This window comes from Bos taurus, chromosome 2 (genome assembly GCF_002263795.3).
Source record: "Bos taurus isolate L1 Dominette 01449 registration number 42190680 breed Hereford chromosome 2, ARS-UCD2.0, whole genome shotgun sequence".
Lineage (NCBI taxonomy): Eukaryota > Metazoa > Chordata > Mammalia > Artiodactyla > Bovidae > Bos > Bos taurus.
The window spans coordinates 73070962-73097013 of record NC_037329.1 but is presented as its reverse complement, the minus strand read 5'-3'; the positions used below and the strand labels follow the sequence as shown (position 1 = coordinate 73097013).

At 46.4% G+C, this 26052-nt stretch overlaps 1 protein-coding gene across 19 annotated transcripts in view; it reads left to right on the top strand.

The window, feature by feature from the left end:
* The window catches only part of CLASP1 (cytoplasmic linker associated protein 1), a 272989-nt gene extending 247983 nt beyond the window's left edge, over positions 1 to 25006 (top strand). For 18 of the 19 annotated variants that reach the window (XM_059874741.1, XM_059874722.1, XM_059874738.1 and 15 more), the window contains 4 exons: positions 561 to 689; positions 9818 to 10024; positions 11301 to 11417; positions 22040 to 25005. In XM_059874741.1, the coding sequence (XP_059730724.1) occupies positions 561 to 689; positions 9818 to 10024; positions 11301 to 11417; positions 22040 to 22126 (540 nt within the window). In that variant the 3' untranslated portion in view covers positions 22127 to 25005. 19 annotated transcript variants of the gene reach the window in all.
* The last annotated feature ends 1046 nt before the right edge of the window (positions 25007 to 26052 follow it).

The window sequence follows — 26052 nt, the reverse complement described above, 5'->3', positions numbered from 1 at the left end:
CCATCCTCTTTTGTTGAGATTAGGCGTCTGTTTGGAATGGCTTTCCTCCAGACGCATGACTCGAGCTTTAAGCAGCTCTGCACAGGTTCCCCTCCCCCATGACCTGCTCACCTCAAAGGTCAGGAGTATCGACAGATCTCCACTGTCCTGGCAGGAAAGTCCACTGTCTGCCAGGGCAGGTTGATGAGATGTGTAGGTCCTCTTCATCTGTTCTTTTATGTATTTTACAAATATGTACCTAACTCTCAGAAACCCTGAAAAACCCTGGGAGATTGATATGAACTTAATCATCCTCATGCGGGCCTAATTTGGCTTATGTGGGAAGCCGTCCTGGGGTCTCTCTTAGGTGCTGGGTCCCAGGATGTCCCCAGAGGCACCGCACCTGTCCTCATGGAGCTGGCTGTCTGGGGACCCTGTTTGCATTCAGCCTGGAATACGTATCGCAGTGCCTGCAGGTGCCAAGAAAGCCCAGGCCTGGGACCTGGTGTCGGGCCCTGCTGACCGTGTGCGCAGGGAGGCGCCGGAGCTGTTTGCTCATGTCTTCTTTCCTCTCGCCCCAGCATTCCATCCGAGCATTGGCTCTCAGAGTGTTGCGGGAAATCCTGAGAAACCAGCCAGCGAGGTTTAAAAACTACGCGGAGCTGACGATCATGAAGACACTGGAAGCCCACAAAGACTCCCACAAGGAGGTGAGCCGGGTCCAGGGTGCACACCCCTGCGTCCGTCCTGATGTCTGAGCTGCGGTGGAGAGCCAGTGCACCTGCAGGTTCCCCCAGCTGGGCTCTCAACTGCTGTCCAGCGCGCCACACCCTCCCCCTGCAGTCAGGACCAGGGATGCCCTCGGCCAGCCCTCAACTCAAAGCCCCGCTTTCCTTGGTAGCTGTCATCACATGTTGTCCCCAGGGGAGTTAGGCGAGACTGGCACGTGTGAGTGTCCCCCCTCCCCTGGCAATGCGCTCCACTCTGCGGGCTCTGGGACCTGGTAGCAGCTCTGCCTGCTCCACCAACTCCTGGATGTGAGAAACTCACTCTGCTGGGGTTCCCGCTCCTCAGGCCTGTCTCAGAACACGTGTTTCTGGGCTCGGACTTGTGTGTAGATGGTGGACAGACCACGCATTGTCCAGTCACTTGTTGAACTGTCCCGGTATCTGTTACTCCCAGTCCTTTGAGTATCGAGAGGCCACCAGAGAGTGGGGAGGTGGGTGGAGCTGTCCTAAAAGAAAATGATTTCAGTGCCACCCTTCCAGTAAAGTTCACTATGGACAGCAACCGTTTTATTTAGAGGTTTACAAAACTTGATGTGATAGATAATGGGTTTGACCCCTAAGTGAGACATAAACCACGTGGTCAGTTCAGTCTTGGCTCCTGTGTGACTCTCGTGAGCACACTCATGGATTAAAGGAATTGTGATTAGAACAGTTCTTATATTCACAGCAAGAATCAGACCCTAAATTGTGGTGTTTTTTCTGTTCAGCAGTTACGTGACTGCTTCTGAACACAGACGGTCTGGCCTCCTCAGATTCCCGCCCGACTGCAGGCTCAGCGAGGCTGAGGCTGCTGCTCTGTCCAGGCATGTCTCCACCCAGCAGTCCTAGCAAAACACAGGGGTATAAGCGATAGGTGTGTGTGCAAACCCCTAACGTATACTTCTAACGTCTGGCTCAGTGGCCTGATGGTGATCATCATCACTCACATTTGAACAAAACACTTTGCATTTAAAATAACTCTTTTGAAACATTGTAAAGACCAGATTAGCTGCTGGCAGTCAACCTAATTGTCAAGGACCAGATAAGCTGACAGTGGTCAACAGAAGTGTTCCCAGGTGAGGAAGAGGTTCCAGGAGTTCCCGTCCTTTGTCAGGTGATGCACACGTGTCAGCTTTTGGCAGAACCAAGATGCAAACTAGGCCTTGTGTCTTGTAAAGGGCAAACAGGCCCATGCTGACTTTTGTTTTAAACCATAATGGCCTCTCCTTAATGAGAGTACATGATCAAAAAATGAAATAAAATGGATGATCTCTTACATGCATATGATATCAGTTGTTTTCAGCGGGGAGACATAACTGAGAATGTGGCATTAAGGTGAAGCCTTGTGTGGCAGCCCTTCTGCCCTGTGTGGCAGCCACTGGCCATCTGCTTGGGAGATGTTTGTCTTCACAGTGGCTGCCCTGATGTTAACCTTCAGAACCTGGACAGTGGACCCTGACAAGCACACATTACTGATTGCATGAGGGGTTCTTGTTTTTTTCCCCTGCAAGACAAGAGGTAGAGGAGAGAAGGTTCTCAGCTGTGAAGTCCTTTAGGTTGCCTAAGGGACACAAGCAGAAAATACCTGTTGCCTGAAGCAAATCTAGCAGCACTTGGTTGTGGGGAATTCTTGTGACCCAGGGTCTCCACGCAGCTGTCACTGATTTCCTGATAAGGCAGGTGGAGGAAACATTGTGTCCTGAAAGGAGTGCCGTTGCTGGCGGGCCTCCCTGCTTTGCATACCTACAGACTCACCTTGACTTGCTGCCCACGTCTTTTCCCTTATGAAACTCCACGCTGTCACTTTGCCAGAAACTCCTAACTTGGGCACCTGTGTGTTTCTGTTGGCATATGAAATTAACATCACATACAGTGTGTCTCTAGTTATTATATTTTCTCACCAGTACATTCAAACATTTATTCAGACATCATTCTCATATTTATTGGAAAGGATCCAAGGTGTTTCTAGACCCAGTTACTAGTCAGACAGAGCCCGAGTTTCTTCCTGTCCAGTTGGTGCTTCCAAAGTGTGCTCATCCTGGGCCATAGCTCCTGGAAACTCCTCCATAAGAAGCTAGTTTTGTGTTCACAGGAGATGAAGGAGATGGACTGGCAGGTTAACAAGGAGCTGCTGTGAGAGACCTTGTCACCAAATATGTCCTCCCTTGGCTGCTGTGGCAGGCCCTGGCATGATGCACACTAGTTCCAGCCGTGGGCCTGTAGCAATGAAGGACTTCTTGAAATATGGTTTCTAATAGGTTGAAACATGTCATACAGCCTTTAGGGAAGATGCTTAAAGCAGGGCTGCTAAGTTGTCTTGCTTTTTTCCCATAAGCTGAGGGCTGTGTTCTCAGGGTCTTTAGCAGGAGCTATGTGTGCAAAACACTATCACTGAAACATGCCAGGGGCTAAATCTGTCTCATCATGACTCATCCTAAGCTAACATAGACATTTTACAATAAGCAAGATAGAGGATTTGGGGACCGATTTAGAGTTTTTGTTTAAAAAGTTGGTGTCTATCAGGTTAAGTATGTTTTCATATTCCCTATTTGAATACATAGATTTCTTAAATTATCTAACTCTGTGTTTTTATCTTTTTAGTAAATAAAATTTGCTGTTGCGTTTCAACTGCTCATTAATGAAGTTGCTGTGGTTTACAGTAGTGTTAGCTTTTAGCAAACATCTACGGGCGAAGGCCTTGATAGCGACCTTTTTAAGGTCCTATGCCCACTCTCTGTTTCTCAAAAAAAAAACTTTAACTTCAGTGCTTCTTATCTTAGAACTTGTAATCCGTCTCTTAGGGCTGGTACCGAATCTGTCCATCAATGATTAAGAGAGGATTTAGATCTGGTATGAGCATTGATACTATGAATGCGGTTCTGGGGTCAGTGGGAGCACGAATATAGAGATGGAAAGCTGGGTTTTCCATCCAGCATCCGGCCTCCAGCCTTGCTGTCTGTTTGGTCCCCATTGTGTAGTATGGCTGCCGCAGAATCAGATAGGGGACCTGAAAGCTCATGTCTTAACACTGTCAAACGCTGTACAGACTTTGCTTCATAAAGCTGTCTTCAGACGTCTCTGTCGTCTCAGAGGCAGACAGATGATGTACAAATTATTAATCATTTTATACACATTTAATGTAAGATAGCCGTTGCTCCCAGGCACCATGGCTTACACACGGTAGCCAGAGTGTTGAGGTCCTCGGTCAGTGTTCTGTTTGAACTTTAGAGAAGCATCAACTCTGTTTCTTTGAAAATACTCTTTTGAAATCAGTTCTAATGAGGTGAATGAAACTGGAGCCTATTATACAGAGTGAAGTAAGCCAGAAAGAAAAACCCCAATACAGTATACGAATACATATGGAATTTAGAAAGATGGTAACGATAACCCTGTATGCGAGACAGCAAAAGAGACACAGATGTATAGAACAGTCTTTTGGACTCTGTGGGAGAGGGCGAGGGTGGGATGATTTGGGAGAATGGCATTGAAACATGTATCATATCATATGTGAAACGAATCGCCAGTCCAGGTTCGATGCAGGATACAGTATGCTCGGGACTGGTGCACTGGGATGACCCAGAGGGATGGTATGGGGAGGGAGGTGGGAGGGGGGTTCAGGATGGGGAACACGTGTACACCCTTGGAGGATTCATATTGATGTATGGCAAAACCACTACAATATTGTAAAGTAATTACCCTCCAATTAAAATAAATAAATTTATATAAAAAAAAAAAAAGAAAATATTCTTTCGGGCCATAATATTGGCCAACACAATATACCTTGACCATTAGGCTTTGCTTTCACTGACCTCAGCCATGGTAGTGAACATTCAATTACATTTGCCTGTTAAAAGAGAAAAATATCAGCCTCATTGTGAGGTCACCAGATCTTGTTTGCCCCACAGAAGTCTTGGTGCTTAAGGCATCAGAATCCAGCCTCAGGTGGTTTGGCTTCTTTGGGGAAGTTTGATTCTTAAATATAATATAAAACAACCACTGTTATGTCTCCTGGGGTTTTATTTTGAAATCATTTCTAGTTAATTTAATATTTTAAGTTTGCAGAGAATTAAAAAAACTAAACCAGATGACATTTTTAAAATGGAACTTTTCAGGACCTCTTGGCAAATAGGCCTGCACAAAGCAATGGTGTGTGAGAGAAAACACTTGAGAGATGAGCTGATGTTCTGCTTCAAATCCCAGTCAAAATCACTCTGACCATGGTACCAGATCCTTGGCTCTGGAATGGCGTTTAGAAGCTTCTTGGGGCAGCAGCCACGTGTCAGTGGGTTCTGGCGAACAGTGCATTGTGAGTGTGTGGAGAGATTACTTCACCTCTCTGGACCTTGGTTTTCCTAATCTGTTAGCCCAGGGAGTGGACTGCATGGTTATCTGCGTGTCATCTGGCCTCAAGATAATAGAGGCTGCTATTGAATAACAAGCCTAAACCTTCCTAGATTCCAAATCTCCAGTTTTCTTTGGGCCCAATCTTGGCATGTGGCCAGAAGCCCTATTTCCTTTGTAACTTGTAGCCTTGTAACAAAAAGACAAAACCAGAAACCTATATAGTCGTTTAAAAGGTCAAAGTTGCTGAGCCAGTCTGACACTCACAGCACAAACTCTAGTAAATGCTTTATTATTGGAGGCACAGGGGAGGGGGGTGGGGAGTGTTTTAGACTTAAAGGAACTTATGGTTTAGTTCAGGTTAGAGCAAAGGACTCCACCAGGGGTCCAGAGAGAAGTGCACTGGGAGTTTGGGGTGGACTGGGAGGGGCGCCCAGGGAGAGCGCTGACAGCAGAGAGTCAAGCAGCGAGCCTGAGTGCGGGCCTTGGGCCGGGAGGACATGTCTGGGCTGGGTCTGCTGGACCAAAATGGCCCCAGGGGTGGCCGGGACATGCCAGGCACAGTGTCCAGCCCTGAGAGACGGCAGCTGCTGCCCCACAGTTACTCAGGGCAAGGAGACACGGCCCCTCCTCTCTGGTGCATCTACCGCCGAGGAACCAGATGTGACACCTGTCCTTTACTTCCATAGCCTCAGAAAGAGTGTCTTACTGAGAGAGAACTTGTCTGGAGAAAGCAGTCAAGTGGTTTGGTGTAGGGCAAATAAAGGTGGAAGGATGATGATGAAAGATCTGTTTAACATCAGAGCCTTGGGGTCTGGAGACTCAGGTCCTCATTCTACGTTGACCAGTTGGTTAGCTGAGTAGCTGGGGATGGGTCTCAGCTCCCTGAACATCAGAAGTGCTGGCACTCAAGGTGAACTGGGGCTACAGGACGCCTGCCCCTTGTAGGACTGACATTCATGTCAAGGGAGTGAGGAGGCTAACGCTGTTCAAAACTGTAGACGCGGTCCTTTTAATCCTCTTCCTCTGAAGTAGATAGACCGGTTCTGAATAGAATTGGGGTTTTCCTGTTTTATGTAAACCAGAAATTGCTGCATTTCTTGAAGTACATGTCAGAAGGCTATTGAAATTTGGGTGAATTAACTGTGGGCTGTGTTATTGGGCTCCCAACTGGGCTCCCATATTGGCTGAATCTCTTGGTGTCCACTCTGGAGTGTCCATCACACTCCTGCATTTGAGGCCAGGAAATACCAGGAATTGATGGGTTTTGGGAGACACAGAGGAGCCTTCTGTGTGCTGCCCATCTTCAGCCTCCTTGACTCCTCTAGGGACCAGCCAGCCCAGCGTTCCTGGCATCCTCCAGGGCAGCAGACATGGCCACCTCCTGGGCGTCCAGCCCCTCTGACTCCACAGCTTTGTTCCCTGTTGGCTGTGATTCCACCCCTTGAGGTGGGACAGAGTAAGTCTCCACCTCAGAGCCTTACCACACTTGAGACGGTGTTGCCCTCAATCTGCCCCTGGAGGGGAGAGTGTGATGGCTGTGTGGTTAGAGACCGTTTCATGCAGACTCTGCCTTTTGAAATCGTGCATGTGTATTTTCAAGAGAAAATACTCACTAGGTAGGGTAGGGAGATAAAGTGTCACCATCCAAACTGATATCAGCATACTTGATTCAGGTCCCCCCCACTTCATTTTACTTATGAGGGAAACAGGTCCAGACAGTATAAGAAGCATCCCTCAGGTTCACCTCACTCATTGGTGACAGAGCTGGGTCCCCGAACTTGGACCCTGAAGCTTTTTCCTTCCCTCCCTCCCTCTGGGGCCAGGCCTGACAGACGGGGACTGGTCCCTGGCGGTGACCATCTCACCAGAGAGACAGCCTCCCCACCACGGTGGGCACACATCCCCATCATCTTCCCTGTTTTGTGAGGTCTTCCCGGCTTTCCCCAGAAGGTGGCGCCAGTGTCTCACTTAGCTTTTAAATGATTGGGACTGAACTAGGTGTACTTTGGAGAAGGAAATGGCAACGCACTCCAGTATTCTTGCCTGGAGAATCCCATGGACAGAGGAACCAGGCTTCCCTGTCCATGGGGTCGAAAGAGTCGGATACGACTTAGTGACTAAACTACTACTACTAATTAAGTGTACCTGCTTGTCGTCATTTCTGAACATTTGCTTGCTTGTTTATGTTAGCCAGTTACACTGGCGTGCCTGTAACAGAGTGCAGTCAGTCTTTGTGAACTTAAAGCATGCAGTTCAAATTGTGACAGGTTCTGTGTTCTCAAAGAAACCTTATCTTTAAGCAAACATTCATCAATATTCTGAGTAATGATCTCATTTTAAAAAAAGTTAGATAAGGAAATTATGCTTTTCCGAGGTAGACACTGTTAATTCACTGACTTTGAAAAAAAAGAATTCCTGTGTTTCTACCAAACTGCAAAAAAATCAGCAGAATTGGAACCGTTTTGGTCACTTAGGGTTGGTAATGACCCAGAAGTCTGCCTGACCCCACTGTCTCTCATCATCTTCACCCTCTCTGAGAACTCATCTTTGCCCCTTCTGGCCTCCGTGTCTACCGAAGAGTACTATCCTCCTTTCTCTCTGTTGCCTGTGTTTACTTTGCTTTCTGTTTGCTTACATTTATAATCTTTGCTTCTTATGTTACATAGACCACAGGGGTGAAACTTAAAGTTCACCGTGAGTCAGGCAGCCAGCCAGCAGCCGGGAGCTTGGCATGTAGAGGGAAGTCAAGAGCACCAACCCCTGTGCCAAAAACAGCGTCTGCCTTGGGAAACTTGCTCCAGCCTCAGTGAAAGAGGGGCCTCAGACGGACCTTGAAGTGCAGCTTCTGGCATTTTCTCTTCAGGCATTTTCAGAAAACCTATGTTTGATTAAATGCTTCCTGCAAGCAACTTCAAGAATTCCTGGAGTTTTATCAGAGGAAGTTCTCCTTGGGTTCAGGTTTCAGCTCCACATACCCGAGCTGGTCTGTTTACCAGCAGCTCCCTGCAGGTTAACTCCTGTAACCTGGATGAGAGTGAAGCTTGGAAAGGTTGGTGGGGAGGAGGAAACCCTCACGAGAGAGCCTCACTGCGAACCTGGCCGTTTATCTCCCTGTCTGGTCAGTGCCCTTTGCAACCCTGAGGTGCGCCGGGAGGTTTCTGCTTTACTCCTGTCAGGACTTAAGTGAAGCTGCCAGGACTCCATTCCCAGTCTCTCTCTCCTGCCGCCCAGCTATCTCTACTTCTTAGTGGCCTCCTAAATTGCTCGACATTAGTGTTTTCCAGTTTGGGATATTATCAATGAAATCATCCAGTATTTTCTGACCCTTTCATTTTTTTCCCCCCATGTTTAAAAACTAAGACCTCAGATTTCATCAGTTAGTATTACTCAGTTTTCTGACCAGTATGTTGTGACACCTATGAACAGTGATTTCTTACAGTTGAAGGGCATTGGTGTTCCACTGCAGGGCCAGGTTAGAGAAGGGATGGACCCCTCTTCCACTATCTGCCTAGCTGTGTATCACAGGCCAGACGCTTGGCTTTCCCAAGTATGCTGTGGACGGACCACAGTCCTCAGGACACACATGAGCTGAGGAAGAAGAAGAGCACTTCATCTAGTGATTGCTGCATGATGGGGCCCTTCTAATGATATGCTGTTGTTCTCCAAACAAACCGATCACGGCAAAAACTAACCTGAACTCAAGTCTGTTTTCCAAAGGACAGATCTGTTCCCCTTTCGTTGTGTCACCCAGAATGGACCTTCTGGGCCTTGTACAGTTGATTTCTCCAAAGCCCAACTTGGTCCTCTGGAGAGGTCTTGACTTCCTCCTCATTTTCTGGGCCAGCTCCTCCATTGAAACATGTAAATGCAGATCAGCGAGGCATGCCCTGGAGCTGACTATGCCAGTGGTGAACATTTACACACATACACACACACACGCGCGTGCGCTGTGGGAAAATGAGTTGGACCAACATTTATTAAGCACTTAGTGCATAATGGACACTGTTGGGCATGGGGGATAGAAGATGGCTGAGATGGGAACTGACCTCCAAGGAGCCCTTAGTCTAGTCGGGGAGACAGTGTCATCAGAGCATGTAAGTGCAGTGGTCAGGGTGCACCTGGGGGCTCTGTTGAGGTGAGTGCATCCTGCCGGTCAAGTGGCGCACATAGGTGAGCACCAGTGAGAAAAAGTGAAGGGAGCAGACTGGGCACTCAAGTGGCTGGCAGGGCTCCGGCTCGCCCCACTTCCTTCCATCTGCTCCTGGCCAGCTGCAAGGTAGCAGACCCCGCCCTTGGGACCCCGCCTGCTTCTGTGGCCTCGCCTGCTGCCTCCTGAACCTTTGCATCCTCATGCAGCCCCTCAGCGCCGACCACCCATCTTGCCCAGCACCACCTTTGCCTCTGAGGCCTGTGCTCAGCTCGGCCGCTGCCACCCCGGAATGCGTGAACACACGAATGCACACAGGTTGGGGAAGGATAGTAGGAAAAAATTACCAAGGCTATAAAGTTTCTAAGGATCTTATGAGCTGGAGCACAGAATATGACTCTTTTAGAGCAAGGTTACCTCTTTGCAGCTGCTCCTCCGGTTGACTCTGTTGGCGTGAAAGCATAGCCAGGGGTAGGGGTGGTGGCGGGGGGTTTCCAGTACTAGGCGCTATGTGCCTGTCGCTTGGCCTTTGAAATGTGTGTTGCGGTGTGGAGCTCACTCACATGGGGGCATATTTCAGGTGGTGAGGGCTGCCGAGGAGGCCGCATCCACGCTGGCCAGTTCCATCCACCCAGAGCAGTGCATCAAAGTGCTGTGCCCCATCGTCCAGACAGCTGACTACCCCATCAACCTGGCCGCCATCAAGATGCAGACCAAAGTTGTTGAGAGGATCGCCAAGGAGTCCTTGCTGCAGCTCCTCGCAGACATCATCCCAGGCCTGCTGCAGGTGGGCCCCTCGTGGCGGCCTGGCCACTCAGCACACAGGGGCGGGCGGGGTGGGCCACGCCCTGCGGGACCCTCGGCATCTTGTCTGTCTCTTCTGGGCCACCCTTCCTGAATGCAGAGGAAGTTCTGGGCGGCCCAGATCTGTGGCCTACAGAATGAACTTTCTGTTTACTGTGAACATGTTTTGATCTTTCTTTGTTGTTCATTCCTTACTGCACGGCTGATGGGCACAGCCCTGGGCAGGGTGAGCCATGGAACCCAACATCAAACAGTGGTTCTTGTCCTAATCTGTCCAACAAATAGTAATTGAAACCCTTGTAAGTGTGAGGCATTGAGTTAAATAGACTCTGGAAGGCAAGGTGCCGCCTTCTGTTGGGACCCTACCTCAAGTCGTTGACAGCCCTCTCTGGGACTTGGTACTCCCGTACCAACAGCTGCAGGTCAGGGCCGGTGCTGCGTGCTAAGTTACTGGGGTGGATGTGGGTGGTTCTGAGATCTGGGTGGAGGCTGATCTCTAGGTTTAAGGGCTCAGAGAAGAGGTGGTTTAGACTTGGGCCCTAGAGAGAGATTTCAGTGGAGAAAGTAGACAGACATTAGCTTTACACTTAATAAACGCTGCTGTTTGCTGAGCACTGGGCTCAGGAATTTAAACACACACAGCCGAGGACTGGATTATTCCAGGCAGAGGGAAAGGCGCAAAGTCTGAAAGGTCCCAAAGGCTGCTTGGAGAAAAGCAGACAGTCCCATCTGGGTTTGGGGAGGTAGGAGGCAGGTTGTGGTCCAGCTGGAGAGGGATGTGGAGGTCCGTCTCACTGCAGAACGATCCATGGACAGTGGAGAGTTTTATCCACAGAGTGAGTGACCTAGTTCTCATTTCTTTAAAGAGATTTGCACATGTGAGATTTGCTTTACCATGGTGAGGAGAAGCCACTTACTTTCCCCCTTAATTTCCTTTTTTCACTGTGTTCTCTCACAACGTTTCTTGGCTGGTGCTGCCAACGTTTTTTGGCAGCTCATGATACAGCATCGTTCTGTGTGGAGGAGACCAGTTCGCCAGCCTCCTGCCTCCCACCCCAAAACCAGCTCACTCTTGACACTATTGCATGTGGCCTCTTTGGGGCAAGAGCTCTCGAGATTCATCGGCAGAGCTCTGGGGCATTCAGACCGCTCCCAGCAAGGCTGAGATTGAAGTGTGAGAGTGTGGAAACATTGATGAAATACTGTCAGTCAGGCAAAGCTTTGATCTCGCTTTCCTCTCTATGTCCCTCTGGTTGTAGGGTTACGACAACACCGAGAGCAGCGTGCGCAAGGCCAGCGTGTTTTGCTTAGTGGCAATTTATTCCGTAATCGGAGAAGAGTTGAAACCTCACCTGGCACAGCTTACGGGGAGCAAGGTATGTATAGTGTTACACGGGTGGGTCGTGCACCTGGGCCTACCAGCGTGTCCCAGACCCACTGCCCTGCAGTTCTGGGCTCCAGACAAACTTGCTCAGCGTGTGTGAGCTAGCTGGGCCTTACTGTCCAGGGTCGCGTCTCTAAAGACAGAGTGCACAACTGTGTAGTGAAGTCACCTAGGTACGACACAGTCTCTTGTCACTCCTATTTTTAACATGATAGTTTTGAACTTCTAATTTATCCCCAAAAGGAAGATGACTTTGTTTCGAAACCAGCTTGTTTTCTGTCTCTGAAACACTAAGGACATTTGCCTGCTGGCTTCACGCCTGTCTGGGTGGGCTTTGGGTCCTGTGGGTCAGTGTAATGATGGCTGCCTCTCACTGTGTGCCCAGCGCGTCCCGTGTTCGTGATGGCATCTCTGCAGGGTGAGGACGCTGATTCTGCACATGACCCACCTGGGGGCCCGTGGTGGTCATACTTCCTCTTGTTCCTTCTAGAATCGGGCACAAAATGAGACAAAGGGACTGTTGGCTCATGGAAGATGAGAGTGTCTAGAGTGCTTGCTGGTTTAAAAATAAGCTCAAATCTGATGAACCCGATGCGGAGAGAGGATAGCCACCCTTGATCTCAGGCCGTGGGGCCAGGAGTTGGGCCGTGGTGAGGCACCTGCCTCGGGGACTGCCTGGGGAAAATGTGTCACCGTAAAGTTACAGAGGGCCCAGGCACGGGTATGAATACAGAAGCACGGAGCCTGAAATATCTGGCCTTCCTCCTTAGCAAAGAAGGAAGCAGCAGGTGAAGCCTCGTGGCTTTTCAAGTAGGCCTGTTCCTTTGGCACAGTTGGTGAGCATCTCCACTCACTGAGTTCTGGGCAGAGCTGGCTCTCCCGCCTTTGTCCAGAGCAGGGCTCACACTCTCAGTGCTGCCAACATTTCGGGGCACTTCATGGTGGGGGCACCATCCCTGAGGTCCCAGGAGCACACCCCACCCTCAGCTGATGTCCCCACACCTGGTCAGGTGTCCCTTTGGGAAAGAGTCAGCCTTGGTAGAGAACCACTGGTCCAGAAGAAGATATATCAGCAACTGGGCTGGAAGGTCTGAGCAGAGCAGGTGTGGTGGGGGTGCTTCACCTGGATCCATTTCCCGTGTTCTTCCCATCACTGCCCCTGCAGAGGTGCTTGCCCAGCCCTTCCTGACCACAGCTTGCAGAACGATGAGCCGAGAGTGCCCAGCAGTGTACGGGCCAGGAGCACCTGCCTCTGCTGCTGCCATCAGGGATCCATGGCTGTTGCGTAGCAGCAGTGGGGCCCTCACAGACAGTCTTCATAAAGGGAATTAGATTTGTAAAAAGGAAAATTCATCCAAAAATAATGTTTTCCAGATCCCAGTTTTCTGGTACTTTCTACTCTCAGGAGTAAGGGAGCTGTCATCTCGCTTGACCCCACTAACAAGGGGCTGAGAAAATGGAGGTGTCTTCTCACCCCTGTCCTGTGGTTGACCTGCTGCCCCTTGGAATGGTGGCGTAGGGTCTGGAGCTCAGTCCTGATCAGAGCCAGTGTTCCCACCTCCCCACTGATGACATTAGTCAGCTCGGAGTGCTGAGGGAGGCTGACCTGACACCTGTCCGCTATGGCAGCACAGTGCTTCCAGTCATTCCAGTTTTTATATGAGATAGTTCCGATGTGTTAACAGGAACTTTGTAAGACTCTAATGCACATCTCCTAAAACAAACAAACACCCCCCTCCCACCCACACCCCCAGAATGGGTAGCTGACGGCATGTGGTGCTAAGTTAGAAACGGTCAAGCTGTGGCTTCCTGTTTCTGTCACCAGGCCTGTCAGAACCCCTTCTACTACTACTTAAATGAAGTTGATAAGTGATATCAGGTTCTGTAGAGGAAGGCCTGATGGAAGGTTGGAGTGGGGGGACTTGTGAGGTGTATCTTGGAAGTGTCCCATTGCCATGGCAGCAATACTAGCTTTAGGATCAGAAAACCTGCCTTCTGGTCTCTGTCTCCCACTTACTAGCTGTATGACTATGAGCAACCTTTCCTTTCCATTCTCTCTCTTGGTAAAATATATGTAATGTGAAATTTACTATCTTAACCATGTGTTAGTGTGCAGTTCACAGACGCCAAGTACATTCATATTATTCATATTCATCCCCACCATCCATCTCCAGAGCACTTTTCATCTTGGAAAACTGAAATCCATTAAATAATATTCCCCAGGTCCCCAGTCCGTCAACCACCACTCTACTTTCTTTGGTGTGAATACTTATAAGTAGAATCCTACAGTGTTTGTCTATTTGTGACTGGTTTATTTCACTGAGGATAATGTTCTCTAGGCTCATCCATGTTGTAGCAGGTATCAGAATCTCCTTTCATTTTAAGGCTGAATATAGTCTGCTGAATGTACATAATAGCATGTTGCTCGCCCATTCCTTGGTAATGGCCTTGTGGATTGTTTCCGTGCTCTGGCTTTTGTGAACATGGGGGTACAGATGTCCTTTGAGACCCCCTGTTAATTCTTTTGGGTTTTTTAGTAGAACTGCAGGATCATATAGTAACTGCCAGCTGCACCATCTTAGATTCCCACCGACAGTGCACAGGGTTTTAGTTTCTCCACATCCACTTGTTCTCTTCACTTTTCTTTGGTAGCCATCCTCATGGCTGTGTGAGGCAGCATTTCACTGTAGTTTTGCTTTGCATTTCCCTAATGATCCGTGATGTTGAGCATCTTTTCATATGCTTGTTGGCCAGTTGCATATCTTCATCAGAGAAATGTTTATTCTAGTCTTTTGCCCATTTTAAAATTATGTTGCTTGGTTTTGTTGTTGTTGATGTTATTGTTGAATTAACAGAAGTTCTGTCTATATTCTGGATATTAACCCCTTGACCTTTGATGCACAGCTTTTTTTTAATTTTAGTGAAATCCAATTTGTCTGTTATTTTTTTGCCTATGCTTTTGCTGTCATATTCAATAATCAATTTCCAAATCTATAGTGAAGTTTTTGCCCTTTGTTTTCTTCTAATCATTTTATAGTTTTAGCTTTTAATGGAGGTCTCTGATCCATTTTGAGTTAATTTTTGCATATGGTATTATATAAGAGTCCAACTTCATTCTTCTGTGTGTGGATATTCAGCTTTCCCAGTTCCGTTTGTTGAAAAGACTTTCTGTTTCTGCAGAAAACCGCATTGGGATTTTGATAGGGATTCCATTGAATGTATAGATAGCTTTGGGTAGTTTTGATCTCATAATGTTTTCTTCCAACCCATGAACATGGGATGTCTTTTTTTAACCTCTATATGTAATGAGTTGTTTTTAATTTTTAATTGAGATAAAAATGAACATATGAAATTGTATTAGTTTTGGATGTACAGCATAATTATTTGATATTTATTTATATTGCAAAATGATCACCCAGTAAGTCTAGGTAACAGCTGTCATACACACAGCTACACGATTTTTTTTTTCTTGTGGTGACAGATTTTAAGATCTACTCTGTTAGTGACTTTCACATACACAGTATTCTTACTATAGTCACCATACTGTATAGTACATGGCGTGTCTTTTTGTTTGTGTTTTTAATTACTTTCAATAAAATCTGGTAGTTTTTCTTGTACAGTTCTTTCACTTCCTTGTGTTAATTCCTAAGTGTTTTATTCTTTTTGATTCTATTGTAAATGGAATTGTTTTTCTTAGCTTCATTTTTAGTGTACAGAAGTGCAATTGATTTTTGCTCATTGATTTTGTAGTCTGCTAGTTTGCTGAATTTCTTTATTAGTCTTAACAATTTTTTGTGGAATTGTTGAGATTTTATACATATGAGATCACAGTCATCTCTTGGTATCCCACAGGGATGGGTTTCAGAACCTGTCACAGATAGCAAACTCTGCACGTGCTCAAGTCCTGTACCTGTCATTCTACCTCTGGGATTTTTCAGCTGACCACAGATTGTGTCGTGCTGTGTGTATTGAACAACATCCATGTATAAGCGCATCTTCATAGTTCAAACCTGTGTTGCTCAAGGGTCAACTGTGTATCATCTTTGAACAAAGATAATTTTGCTTCTTCCTTTCCAATGTGAATGCCTTTCTTTCCTTTTCCTGCCTAATTGTTCTGGCTGGAACTTACTGTGTTAATAGAAATGGTGAAAGCAAGCATCCTCTGCCTTGTTCCTCATCTTAAAGTTGTCAGTCTTTTACCATCGAGCATAATATTCACTGTTTGGGTCTCTCATATATAGCTTTTGATATATTGAGGTGCAGGCATAGAGATGGTATGGATTTGGTTCCAAACAGTTGAAATAAAGCAAGTATTGCAATAAAGCAGATTGCACAAATTTTTTGGTTTCCCAAGGTATATAAAAGTTATATGTGTACTATACTGTAGTCTGTTAAGAGTTCAGTAGCATTATGTCTGAAAATATCAGTATCTTAACAGAAATGCTAGCCATCATCTGAGCTTTCAGTGAGTCATAATCGTTTTGCTTGTGGAGGACCTGGCCTCTATGTGGATGGCTGCCGACTAATCAGGGTGGTGGTTGCTGAAGGTTGTAGTGGCTGTGTCTTATTTTAAGACAACAATGAAGTTTGCCAAATCGATTGACTCTGCTTTCACGGTTTCTCCGTAGCAGCAATACTGTTTGATAGCATTTTATACACAGTAGAAAAAATTGAAGTCAATCTTCTCAAACCTGCCTCTGTTTAATCCACTAAGTTTATGTAATATTCTAAATCCTTTGTTGTCATTTCAACAGTCTTCACAGCATCTTCACCAAGAGTAGATTCCATCTCAAGAAACCACTTTGTTCATCCGTAAGAAGCAGCTCCTTATCTATTAAAGTTTTACCATGAGGTTTCAGCAATTCAGTCCCATCTTTAGGCTCCACCTCTAATTCTAGTTCTCTTACTCTTTCTATCACATCTGCAGTTCCTTCCTGCACTGAAGTCTGGAACCCCTCAAAGTCATCCAGGAGGGATGGAATCAACTTCTTTCAAACTCCTTTTAATGTTGATATTTTGACTTCTTTGTTCTTCATGGCATCTAGAATGCTGAATCCTTTCTAGAAGGTTTACAGATGACTGCTCAGATCCATCAGAGGAGTCACTATGGCAGCGATTGCCTTACAAAATATTTTTCTTAAATAGTAAGACTTGAAAGTCAAAATCAGTCCTTGATCCTTGGGCTGCAGAAAGAGTGTTAAGTTATTAGCACATGTGAAATCAACCTTAATTTTGTTACATCTTCATCAGAGCTCTTGGGTGACCAGGTACACTGTCAGTGAACAGTAATATTTTGAAAGGAATCTTTTTTTCTGAGCTGTAGGTCTCAACAGTGGGCTTAAAACATTCAGTCAGTCCTGTTATAAACAGATGCACTGTCATCCAGGCTTTGTTGTTCCATTTATGGAGCACAGGCAGAGTAGATTGAGCATAATTCTTAAGAGCCCTGGGATTTTCAGAATGGTAAGTGAGCACTGGCTTTATTTTAAAGACACCAGCTGTGTTAGCTCCTAGTAAGAGTCAGCCTCTGAAGTTTTGAAGCCAGGCATTGACTTCTCCTCTTTGGTGGTCAAAGTACTACATGGCATCTTGTTCCAATATAAGACAATTTGCCTGTGTTGAAAATCTGTTGTTTCATGTAGCCACCTTCATGAATTATCTTAGCTAAATCCTCTGGATAACTTGCTGCAGCTTCTGCATTAGCAGTTGCTGCTTCACCTCACACTTTAATGTTAGGGAAACAGCATCTTTCTTTAAACCTCATGAACCAACTTCTGCCAAGTTCAGACTTTTTTCCAGCAACTCGTTCATCTCTCTTAGCCTTCCTAGAATGGAAGGAGAGGGTCTCGATCTGTATTAGGTTTTGGCTTAAGGGAATGTTGTGACTGTTTGATCTTCTATCCAGACCACTTTCTCCATATCAGCAGTAAGGCTATTTTGCTTTTGCTTTCTAATCATTCATGTGTTCACTGGGTAGCACTTTCAGTTTCTTTTGAGAACTTTTCCTTTGCATTCACAACTTGGCTAACTGTTTGATGCAAGAGGCCTAGCTTTTGGCCTGTCTCAACTTTCAATATGCATTTCTTACAAAGCTTAATCATTTCTAGCAAGAGAAGAGCAACTCTTTCACTTAAACACTTAAGGCCATGGTAGGGTTTTTAATTGGCCTAAGTTCAATGCGATTGTGTCTCGGGGAATATAGGAAGGCTCATGTACAGGGAGAGAGACAGGGAGATGGTGCACGAGTCAGAATATACACATCTGTGGATGAAGTTTGCTGTCTTCATATGGACATGGTTCATGGCACCCCAAACAACTGCTGCAGTCGTAATATCAAAGAACACTGATTACAGATCACCATAGAGTGTAATAATGATGAAAAAATCTGAAATAATTGTAGGAATTACCCAAATGGGACAGTGACGTGTAGGCAGCAAATGCTGTTGGAAAATGGCACTGATGAACTTGCTTGATGCAGGTGTTCACAGACCTTCAATTTGGGGGGCAAAAGCACTGTCTTCAAAGTACAATAAAGTAAAGCACAGCAAAACAAAATACGCCTGTACTTTCCTTCTATTCCTAGTTTGTGTGGTATTTTTATTTTGAAAAAGTATTGAATTTTGCCAAATACTTTTTCTGTGTCAATTGAAATGATCCTTTGATTTTTTTTTCCCCTTTCATTCTGTTAATATGGTATATTCGGTTCAGTTCAGTTCAGTTGCTCAGTCGTGTCCGACTTTTTGCGACCCCCATGAGTCGCAGCACGCCAAGCCTCCCTGTCCATCACCAACTCCCAGAGTTCACTCAAAGTCATGTCCATCGAGTCGGTGATGCCATCCAGCCATCTCATCCTCTGTCGTCCCCTTCTCCTGCCCCCAATCCTTTCCAGCATCAGAGTCTTTTCCAATGAGTCAACTCTTCGCATGAGGTGGCCAAAGTACTGGAGTTTCAGCTTTAGCATCATTCCTTCCAAAGAAATCCCAAGGCTGATCTCCTTTAGAATGTGGTATATTATATTTATTAATTTTTGTATGTTGGATCACTGTTGGAATATTGATCTGTAGTTTTCTTATCTTTTTCTGACTTTGCTATCAGGACAAAGCTGACTTCATAGCATGAATTCAGAAGTATTTTTTCCTCAAAATTTTCTAAAAAAAATTGAGGATTGTGTTAGTTCTCTAAATGTTGGTAGAATTCACCAGTGAGGCCATCTGGTCTGGGCCATGAAACTGTTCTCCCTTCTGCAAGCTTGACGTTCTATTCTTTTTCTAGTCCCTTAAGATACGTTGTTAGGTTGTTGAAACGTAGCTTTCTTCCTTTTTAAGTGTAAGCTTGTAGCTCATGTAGCCGTGAGCTTCCCTCGCTGCACTGCTTTTGCTGCGTCCCATGTGTTTGTGTTTTCATGCCTTTTGTGTTTTCATTTTCATCTGTCTCAAGATATTTTCTAATTTCCTTTGTGATTTATCCTTTAACCCATTGGTTGTTGGAATAACACGTGTTATTCAGTTTCCACAAACTTGTGGATTTTTTGGTTTTCTTTCTGCTACTAATCTGACTTCATCTATTGTGGTCAGAAAAGGTACTTTGTGACATCTCTTTTTTAATTTATTGAGATTCAATCTGTGGCCTAACATATAGTCTATCTTGGGAAGGTCTCATCTTAGGGTGTTTTGCATATTTCTTTTATATTTAGTTGATTTATTGTGTTGTTCAAACCCTCTATAGTGGAATATTGAAGCCTCTCAACTATTATTATAAAACTGTTTCTCCCTTCAGTGCTGTCAGTTTTTGCTTCTCTGTTTTGATGGCATATTCTTAGATGTATAATTATAAATATTATAATTTCCTGCTTTGTGGATCTTTTATTAATCCTTGTGTTTCTTATAACCTTTTTTGATTTAAGCTGTATTTTGCCTAATATTAGTATAGCTACCTTGTACTCTTGATTACTGTTTGCATAGAATATCCTTTTCTATTCTTTCACTTTGAACTATTTGTGTCTTTGGATCTAAAATGAGTCTACAGTAGACAAAATATAGTTGAATCACGCTCTTTGAAAAAATCCATTTTGCTGATCTCTGTCTTTTGATTGGAAAATTTAACTCATTCACATTTAAAGCATTTACTGATGAGGAAGAGATTTCTGTCATTTTGGTATTTGTTTTCTGTATGCATAATAGCTTTTTTGCCCCTCATTTTCTGTATTACTGTTTTCTTTTGTGTTTGTTTGCTTTTTATACTGAAATGTTTAATTCTTTTCTCATTTCCCTTTGTGTATATTCTATACCTGTTTTCTTTGTGGATTACATTTGATATCCTAAAATTATAATCCTGTAATGTGAATTTATACCAACTCATTGGGCAAGCTCTCTGAATCCCAGCCATTTCATTTGTAAAATAGGAGAACCTGTTTTCAGAGGATTGGTTTGATGTTCGAATATGATTAAAGCTTGTAAACTCAGGGCTTAAAAGGGGTTCTGAGTTGCAAATAACTATTAACAATGTTTAGAAGTTCATTTTAACCTGTCTTTCATAGAAATATAACTATCCTGTTTTCTAGATCACTTTTTTCTTCTTTAAAGAATACTTGATTCAGTAAGTATGTATTAGGAACCTGCTGCCTTCAGCATGTGGGAAACACAAAACCTTGTTCTCCCCTGAAGTAGCATCAAATAGAGCTGAGGATCAGGACTGGCACATGGGGAGACTTTACAGAGGTCCAAGAGTGACCAGTGGACACCGTGAGACAGGTTCTGGTTGCTGGGTCAGGGGCCTACTGGAGCAGGAGGAAAGGGAGACTTCCTGGAGGAAGCGGGACTATCCTGGGCCTGGCTAGGCAAGGAGGGAAGGATGAACTACAGGCAGGAGCAGTGTGAACAGCTTGGGTAAGAGAAGGAGCAGGGTACTCAGGGGACATGTTTTCTAAGCAGGGAGCTACCTGGAAGGTGTATCACTTATTTTGCAAGTGATTGAGTCAAGGCTCAGGAAATGTTTACCTGAAGTCACAGAACTAGTGTTGGAGTTGGAGTTGGTTATCTGCTGGATCTGCTGAGCCTCAGGCCAGTATTTTGTTGAATGTACCAAAGTTTCTCTTGAAGCTGGCTGGCCCTGGTCATATCCTCCTGAGCCTTTGAGCATTAAGAACCTGTGTAAAGTGAAAGCACCTTGATCAGCACACTGACTATTACGTTAAAAGGTCTAAGATTTTGAAAGGTGTGGAATGAAACACAAGCTGGGATATGTCGTGTGAATTCATGGCACTCTCCCCTGCAGATGAAAAGAGCTAAATCCTGATGTGGGGAGACCCCAGATGGGCTGTTGCATGAAGCCAGCGAACTCCAGGACGCTCAGGGCAGAGCTCTCAGACCAGCTATACATTCTGGGCTCCATGTCTGTTTGACCATGTGCCTTGCTGGGGCTCAGGGAGACTGCCTCGTGAGGAGCACTGCTGGTTGCTGGCATTCTTAATATGGTCAGGCACACTATAGACATCAGGTTATTGGTATTCAACAAATATTCTAAGAACTTTTCCTGATAGCTCAGTTGGTAAAGAATCCACCTACAATGCAGGAGATCCTGGTTCCATTCCTGGGTCGGGAAGATCTGCTGGAGAAGAGATAGGCTACCCACTCCAGTATTCTTGGGCTTCCCTTGTGGCTCAGCTGGTAAAGAATCCACCTGCAATGCAGGAGACCTGGGTTGGGAAGATCCCCTGGAGAAGGGAAAGGCTTTCCACTCCAGTATTTTGGCCTGAAGAATTCCATGGACTGTATAACAGTCCATGGGTTCGCAAAGAGTCAGACATGACTGAGTGAGTTTCACTTCACTACTATGTATGTTACATGCTGCTTTAGGTGTTTTGAGGGTCCAGGGGGGCTTAAGTTAGAACCAAATGAGATGTGGAAGGCCTGTTGTGGGGAAGCACTGTGCCCAACGAAGGTATATTGTATAGTGATGCAGCATCTGACCTCTGGGAGAGGTCTTGTTGGAAAGGTCCAGCCCACTGGTGCCCCCAGCATAAGGCGGCATGTGCTGAGCCACAGTGGGCAGAGCGGGGTCCCAGGGGCAGGAGGACCAAGGGTGCAGATGAGGGCAGCCTGAAGGTGGGCCTCAGATGCTGTGTAAATCAGCAGGTGTCATGTCCGTGGACAGAAGCAGGTGCAGACGAGGTGTGTGATGGGGAAGGAGCAACTTCTGCAAAGGTGTGAGGATAGAAATCCTGACCTCTGACCTTAGCTTAGTTTCTTTATCCCAATAGAGTAGGCATTATACCCTCTCCTCCTGCTGGCTTGGTTGGAGCCGCACCGGCTGCCTTGCCCCCGAGTGTGTGGGTCTGCCTCTAGAGAGCCTTTTTGCAGGCAGCCCTGAGGCCCACCTCGTGGTAGCAGGTGTCCCTCTTTTCCTGATAACCTCTCATGCCCCCTCCTCTAATCTGACCTCCCAATCGCCCACTGGCCCCAGGCAGGTGGTTTGGACGAGTGGTAGGCACTTAGGGAATGTCTGTGCAGTGACTTTCTCCACTAAGGGACGTGCTGTTTTCTTATGGTCACCTGGGCTTTCTTGCTTACTTTCTGATTTTCTTCCTTCTCATCCATTTGTATTTTTTCTTTGCAGATGAAGCTGCTCAACTTATACATAAAGAGGGCGCAGACCACGAACAGCAACAGCAGCTCCTCCTCTGATGTCTCCACCCACAGCTAATGCAACGCCAGAATCTCTGTGTAGCCCTGGAAGCAATCGGTGGTGCCTCAGAGACCTCCCCTCCACTCCCCCTCCAACCCCCCATCGGCTGCCCAGTCAGTACCAGGAGGCCCGCAAATATTTATTACAATCAGTATTTTGATCCCTTCCAGCTTTTGTGTAGAATCCTACTGGTATTGAATGTAAGGGAAGCAAGGCCTGTATTTCATCTTCCTACAGAACAAAACAAAAGGAGTAAGAGAAGAGCCATACTCAAACCGTCTCATCCAGCCTGCTGAGGTTGTAAAACCGTGTGTGTGGGGTGCAGTTCTTAAAAGTCAGAGCTCTCTAGCTGATACATGGTAGAAAGTAGCGTTTTCTCTTCAGTTAATAACAGGTTTGAGGAGGTTGTATTGAGCTGTGTTTCTCTTTGATTCTGGCTCCCTTCCCTCTGGATCTGGCCTGTGTGGGGCAGAGCCCACGCCCTTCACAACTGACACCACGAAAGGGTTTTATATGTTTTAGGTTGCATTTTGAGACTACTAAGAATATGGGTCAAGTCTTGGCAAGAAATGAGAAAAAAGCCCGAAGATGGCCTTTTAACGAACATGTCATATTTTGCTTACACTCTGCAGCCTGGGGGCTGGCACCCTTCACTGCCTCCTTCCAGGATGGGTTCCCAGCTCCTCCAAACAGCCCCACCGATGCCACCCCTTCCCCAGAGCTGCCGGGGCAGAGATCTGTGACAGTTGAGATCCAAACACAGAAATCCAGGTAAACGATAGCCTCAGTTAGTATGTGCTTGAAGTGGGACTTCACGCAGCATTGAAAACACAAGAGGAGCTGCTGGTTTTACTGCTGAGATCCTGGGAAACACTATTGAACAGCACTGCCCCTGGAGGCTCAGGTCTAGTGCCGTCTTGTCTCCTTTCCCCAAGCTGCGCCCAAGCTGCTTGATTCCACAGTGTTCTGTCAGTCTGATAATTGGCAACTCTGCCATCTCAGTTTTGACTTCTTTAATTTGGGATTGAGATCAAAGAAAAATCTAAAGAGACCAGGTTATCAGGATCATTTTTTTTAAGTTTTGTGAACTGAAGTACTTCCTCGATCATCTGTTGAAATAATCATGGTTTAAGGAAAAAGTAATTATGATGTGCAGCAAATTGCAGAAAAACAGGATTTGAACCAGTTTAGAGTCTGTTTTTCCTTCAGTGAGAAACTTACCCTTTAAAATGTTTTCTTGAGGGTTTCATTGCTTCAGTAAAGGTAACTACAGATCTCAAGTCTGTATAACTTAAGTTTCAAGTAGAATTCTTCAAACCAAATGGAAATTCTTTTTGCAATCATGGAAACATTTTAGACCCTCTGAACTGGTTTTTCCATATTTCCTTATGGAAATGCATTCAGTTCTTTTTCCCATGCCTGTTCTGATGTTAATTTTTAATGAGGTGTTTGCTGCTCAGGTGCAGAATCTCGGCAACTGCCAGGTTGTATGGTTCCCGCCTCTGAGCTCTAGCTTGACGTTGGAAGTCGTGAAAGACACTGTAGCAGAACATAACTTGTTTTCATTCAGAATTTATTTTAGATACTTTATTTGGAAATAGGCACTGAAAATGGAGGTCCAGGAGCAGTGAGGCTGGGGTGCCTTCACTGCGTGCGTGTGGGTGTGTGTGTGGGTGTGTGTAGGGGGTATCCTGCACGTGTAGGAGGTGCCCCGCTGCTGCTGTTGAGAGAACTTCAGGGGTGTGTTTTAAGTGATCAAACATTGTTGACTCTTGGCTCAAAACAGCAGGACCAGGCCTTACTTCCATTGATAAATACCATTTGTTTGTTCATATGTCGCTTTTGGGGTTTCTTTCTTACCCCCTACAAACAAGTCCAAGTGTCTGATGACTCTTCTGGGGCAGAAACTGTGTTTTTTCCTGCCTAGTGTGTGTAGAAAGGCCTTTCTCCTTCCGCTTGTGGACACCCAGGTTACTGCGGCCCCCTACCCTGGAGTCAGGAAGGACCTTGAGCATGGCCGTGTGTCCTCCTGGCGCTCACAAAGGGCTCGCCTTGAATGTCACTTGCCCAACCTCGGTCTCCCAGTGCAGAGGGAGCCGCCACCCCCAGGTCTCTGGGCCTCCTGGGAGGAGACTCGCATGCAGCCACAACCTCAGGGGGCCACCTCCTCCAACCGACAGCTGCAACTGCCCTGCCTGGCCGCCGCCTCCCCGCAGGCCTCCTGTCTGGATGAAACAACAGAACACAAGCGAGCAAAGCACCCAAAACTCTTGTCTGCCTCCCCTGTTCGCCTGACTGTCTGGGGCCCTGAGAAGCCCACTGATGCCACCACTGGGGCCAGGTCGCCTGGCTCCTGCTTCCCCTCCCACTATGGCCCGCGGGAGGCACACGGCCTTCCTGGGGCACCGTAGCCACAGGCGCCTGCCACAGCCCCACTAGCTTCTCAGTCATGCAGGCAATGCAGCTGCGCCTGATTTGTCTCCTAAATCTTTTTCTTTCCCCGCCGCCCTTTATTTATCAAGCATAATATTACACATTAAAGAAGAGCAAATAAGAACTTTGTAGAACCTCACCAGGACTTTGCTAACGATGATATTTGAAAATGAGAACAACGCTCTGAAAAATATCCACCACCAAAATAGTTTTGTTGGCACTGTTCACACGCATGGTCCCCCACATCCCCAGGTTGGGTTTTTGTTTTTTGGTTTTGGTTTTTTTGGGGGCTTTTTCATGTTACATCCATATCTGTATTTATATCTTATTTGTTTCACCTTCAAGTGTATCATGGCAAATGTACAGATTTTCTTTTTTTTGTTAATAATGTGCTAGGATTTGCTAAAAAAGGAAACACAAAAACCCTTTTGAGTTTGCCCTAGAATAAATGAGACTTAATTCAGTTTCTGACGTCCAAGTGGTCTTTTTTGTTGGATGCCCTGTAGGTAGTATATCCCATCTCTGGGACATCAGAACAAGGCCACATTTCTGAAGGACTGAGGGGCTATTTTGGGGATCTCATGAGGTCAATTGATGGGACTGCAGGGGGACGCCTGTGCCCTAGGGGCCAGGGGCCGAGAACAGGCTGGAGGCAGGATAGAACTCTCAGGGAAGGGTTTGGGGCCCCCTGTCAGCTGCAGGCCTGCAGAGGAACAGGTGCACGACCAAAGGGTGCTGGCCCCACCTCTTTGGCATCTCATTTTGATTTAAGAACGATTTTGAGTCTTCACTTCTGTGATGCATCTCAGTTTCCCTGCCTGGTGACTGTGAGCCCCTTCTCCCCTGTGGCCCACCTCCTCCTGCCCACTGGACGTGAGCTCATGATTGGTATAAAAGTCAAGAGCTGGGTTCAAATTTCTGCTCTCTCCCTCGCCCCCTCGGGCCACTATTCTCATGGATAAACCTGACTGAGTCGGACCTCATGGAGGTGCTGGGACGGCCCGTGAGTGACGTAAGTGAAGCTGCAGCCTAGCCCTTTGCTGCCGGCAAAGGGACACAAAGGAAGCTGAGCCCCCCCCGCCCCCGCAACACCCCCTCCTCATCCCTGGGGCCTGGTGTGCCCAGCACCCATTACTCAGAAGCAGATGTGCCATCTCTACATTTGAGTTTCTAACCCCTGCAGCCCCTCTTATCTCAAGGCTGCTCAGCAGCCGTGGCTGAGGGGGTGGGCACAGATGCCCGCCGTAATCAGCGGGGCTTGACTTGGGATCTGAACAACCTTCTCTCCAGAGGAAAGACCCCTTTCCACTCTCACAGTTCTGCTCACAAGTGTAGGTTTCAGGACCCCCTGAGGCTGTCCAGGGGTTCCACAGGGAAAATGTGCGACTTACGCTGCTCTCGCCCTTCCCAGGTCATGAGTGGAGGGGGTGGGAAAGTGGAGCAGTGGCTGACAGGAAGCATTAATTAACATCACGGATGAGGCACTTAGACTTCTTAAGTGTTGTCATCTG